The sequence below is a fragment of the Solanum tuberosum genome, unplaced genomic scaffold, assembly GCF_000226075.1.
Source record: "Solanum tuberosum cultivar DM 1-3 516 R44 unplaced genomic scaffold, SolTub_3.0 scf00264, whole genome shotgun sequence".
NCBI classification, from domain to species: Eukaryota; Viridiplantae; Streptophyta; class Magnoliopsida; order Solanales; family Solanaceae; genus Solanum; species Solanum tuberosum.
Genome location: NW_006239193.1, coordinates 68359 through 72610, shown reverse-complemented (window position 1 = coordinate 72610; position 4252 = coordinate 68359). Strand labels below are relative to the sequence as shown.

Below are 4252 nucleotides of genomic sequence, written 5' to 3'. Positions count from 1 at the left end.
CAAGTTTAAGGGGTTGTATATGTATTCTTTTATGCATTGTTTGGTTTGATGCATTAAAAAAATTATTTGCAAAGATACCCTTTACTATTATGGTGGAAACTGGAAAGGATGTAAAAAAGATTTTGAGAGGCAATTGAGTTTTCAATCATTCTAATGCATACATTAGAACCATTGCAATGCTAGTACCTAGAAATCCATGGTATTAGCATTACACAATAGAGTGTATCTTAATTATACATAGGTTGAAAAAAAGTATCAAACAAGATACTAGTAATACACGAGACTAATGCATGCATTATTTTTTCTAATACATTCTATCAAACGCCCTGTGTAAGTAAATGTAAGAGAAAAATTAAGTTGAAGAAGTTTAGAGGTGCAAAGAAGTAGAAGAAAAAGGTGGTTCATTGGCCTCTGTCCGAGGCTTTTGTCAAGGCTTGAAGGTGATATCCAATATTCTCAGAGTATACACTTTTGGATAAATGATTCCATTCAAGTACACATACAGAAAATGAAACCAAAAATCATCAACCATTACACCAAAAACGAAAATGTAAAAGTAGAGGGGGTAAAAATTACTCCTACCAAGTCCAGTGTGATCTGTACATGGAATTGGATATCTAATATTACAGGTGTATGTAGTAAGTACATTTTGCTAAACTCTGCTATATTAGTAAGTATGACATGACATGTACAAGTATTGCAAGGTGACTGAAGCCCGTGTCTATAGGGTTGTTTGTTGTTGTTGAATGACCAGGACAGAAGCCCTTGTCTTAAGATCCTTTGAGGCAAGCATATCACCAATGACTCCTAATTCTGGGATTTCAGTCCATTCTTCAAGTCCTGCTGTTAGAGGTGAATGTGTATTGTTTCGTCGCCCTGTTATTATAAGGTCATAATCATCTACTAGTGAACGAACTAACAATGCTGTCTCTGTTGTTTCATGCACGTAATGTTCAATATACTTCACATTTTCCCAACTACTTCGGCTTTGTTTCCAATCACCTACGATATCCAAATCAATTACTTCATCCACATCACAACTCACATCTTGCTTGGATATCAAACGTATCACCGTGAGGCTAATGGTCCCACTAATGGCCATTCGTTTAGCAAATGCTAATGCTTCTTGATCATCATTTCCTCCCAAAAATAAAATAGCAATACAATATGCATTCTCTGATGCACGGACAGAGGTAGAACGTTTCAACTGGCCTCGATCAACTAGGATTGCAACAGAACAAGGAGCCCTTTCAAGAACACTAGAGTTCAAAGTTCTCAAACCATGATCTTCAACTTCTACTGATCCATCCACGGCCCATTTTCGATGAAAGGGTAATATAATGATGGATGCAAGGACATCAAGGGAAAGAGTACATATATCCTCATGCATTAAATTGCGTGGGGAGATAGCTGTAAAAGCTTGAATGGTCACAGCACCATAGTTATTGCGTTCAAACCCCTGGAACGCAAGAATGACATTTTCTGAATAAGCTACATCAGTAATAGCCTTTGTCTGAACTTGGTGAGAGATGAAAACAGAAGATGCTCGACCGCGTAGCTCTATAAGGTGGAGAACATTGGACACTATAGGAAAATCCCTAGTGGGATTAGATTTCTCCAGCAATCTAAGTATAGCAGCAGTGTTATCAGGATTGTGAATGCAAACTAGTATGGGTAACTTGTTGTTGGAATTCATTAAGTTTCTTCTTTGATATCCAGCATATTTCCTAGATGGATCATAAAGCCATTTCACCATGATTTGCACAAATATTGATGTAACGGCTGTTGCTATTACCATAAAAGCAAAACTAGCCTGATTGATGATCTGCAAAAAGATAGTAATGTTGAAATATTTGAATACATTATATATATGTAACGAAGGTGTACCATTTAATTACTTACTTTATCATCTCTTAGAAAGCTGTAGGAAGCCAAGTCGACGACACCTCTTGTAGACATGATGAGGCTGATAGCTGCAGCATCATTTAAGGGCATTTTGCAATATAGCATGGGAAGTAAACATGCTAGTATTTTTGTTATACTGCCGACACACAATAGGATAATATTTGCAAATGTATAAGAAGCAGAGGGATTTATGGCAGAGAGATTTGTTCTTAAGGACATTACAGTTACAAAAATAGGTAACAGAAATCCTGATGTAAATGGATCAAGTTTATCTACTAGTGTAGATCCTAAAGGCGGTCCCTCAGGGACGGCCAAACCAAAGATTAAAGGGCCAAAAAGAACTGATTGTTCAAACCAAGCAGAGAAGACACCAGAAAGTAAAACAGCAAGAACAATCATGAGAATGTAAAGGTCTTTAACAGGTCTCCCTTCCGGGGTCCTTTTGACTATCCACATCATGAGTGGCCTAAAGACAAAAATAACGACAATAATGAAAGCAATTAAAAGTATTGCATCAGTGATTGCTCTTTGGATTGTATTCTTTGCACCTATAACAATTAGAAAGATAAAAGCATGGATAGCGAGACCAACTAAGTCACTAATAAGTGCTGAAGAAAGTGCTAATCTTCCAAGTTCAGAATTAAGGAGTCCAAGATCCTTAAGGAGGTAAGAGATGACAGGAAAAGACGTCTTAGCAATACTTATGACTTCAACTGGAATGGATAATGGTGTTACACCTTCTTGATAGAAATCACTTGATAATGCAAATACGGTTATCATACCCGTTATCAATGGAGCTAAGTGATTAAGAAAACCTATTACTAGTGCCCTTTTCCCTATTTTCCTTGTCATGCTAGTGTCCATTTTGACACCACTTAGAAAAAGGAAAAGTAGGAAACCAAATGTTGTTAGTGCACCCAGAATTGATTGACTTGGAAGAGGAAACAACTTTTCTTGGTAACTCTTATAACGCCCAAGAAAAGTAGATCCAAGGATTAGTCCCGCCTATAAATAAACAACACAAAACATATCGATTATTCATCATCATAATAATTAATAGAATAGAATTTGAAAGAGATTGAAACATACAAAGATCTCCGAAGCGATCTTGGGAAATCCAATGCGCTTGAGAGGAAAATGAAAAAGTTGTGTGAGAAGATATATAATGAGTATTTGAGATTCAATTGTTGGGACAGAATATATCCATGGAGTTGAACCTTTTTTAAAAAATCCAAGTGAAAATCCTCTTGGAGGGAATGTTACACATTGAAGAACCTTTTGGGTAGAGATGATTTCCGTGCTATTGCTCATTTTTCTATTTTTATTTCTATTCTTATTCCTATTTTGTATGCCTCCGCCTCCACCTCCACATTGGGAACATATTCAAAAGGGTTTTTCTCTTAGCTTTTCGACATGTCTAGGCCTAAAACAAGTTTGCAGAATTTTAAGGAAACTGGACGTCACTCATGATGATCAGTTATTTTTATGTGTGTTACATTAATTCAGTTTCATCCTATCTTTCCAATTTTATTATGTTACTTTATATTTTAATGTAAATGATGTTTCCATCATGCCCATAATTTGGTCGTGTAGTAAGTAGTAACTATGGCAATTGGGAGGAAATCAGATTATTTATTTTCACATCTCTTATCCGGAAAGAAAAATAAAAGTACCTTGTAAAAATAAATCTATTACAAAAAAGTAAATATATATATATCACTATAAGTGGGAATAAAAAAAGTTGAAAGTTGAAATACCAAAATATCCCTAACAAAACAAATAAGCACTACTTTGATTAAAGACAAACTCACTTATATCATATAACTAGTTCTGGATGTGTGTTGCACGTGTAATCCATACTAAACCTTCGCAAGAACAATTAAATTATAAGTCAGTTTTTTGACAACCTTATTATCCATAAATTGTGAAGACTTGATTATTATGTAGTTGGAATAAAACAAAATAATGTCATATCACTAAATTATTGAACAATTATAAAGGAGACGATAGTTGTCACATGCCTTTGATCTCAGGTTGGATAGAAGGTGAGGTTAATATTTGTGAAGATAGAATGTTTTTAGTCTAATAGCTCTTATAATTATGTATTAGAGATCCAAAATCAATAGATGATTCCTCTCGTTCCTTTATGACTTATTTGCATATCGTAAATTAAATATTATTGAATTAATCCCCCTTTTAAAGGTATCCAACATATAGAAGTCAAAAGGCAAATTATAGAGGCAAGATCATTTCTAAGAAATGATCATTATCAACAAATTAGAGATATTATCAAAGAAAACAAAGTCATAAAGGTTCGACATTCATAATCATTTTGAAATATGTACAT

General features: G+C 34.7%; 1 protein-coding gene across 1 annotated transcript; it reads right to left on the bottom strand.

Moving 5' to 3' along the window:
- Positions 1 to 492: 492 nt before the first annotated feature.
- On the bottom strand, positions 493 to 2904 carry LOC102602537 (cation/H(+) antiporter 11-like). Its single transcript, XM_015313872.1, has 2 exons — positions 1903 to 2904; positions 493 to 1825 (listed from the first exon to the last, which is right to left on the bottom strand). The coding sequence occupies exons 1-2, from the start codon at positions 2767 to 2769 to the stop codon at positions 722 to 724; spliced, it is 1971 nt and encodes a 656-aa protein (XP_015169358.1). The 5' UTR covers positions 2770 to 2904; the 3' UTR covers positions 493 to 721.
- Positions 2905 to 4252: the final 1348 nt, after the last annotated feature.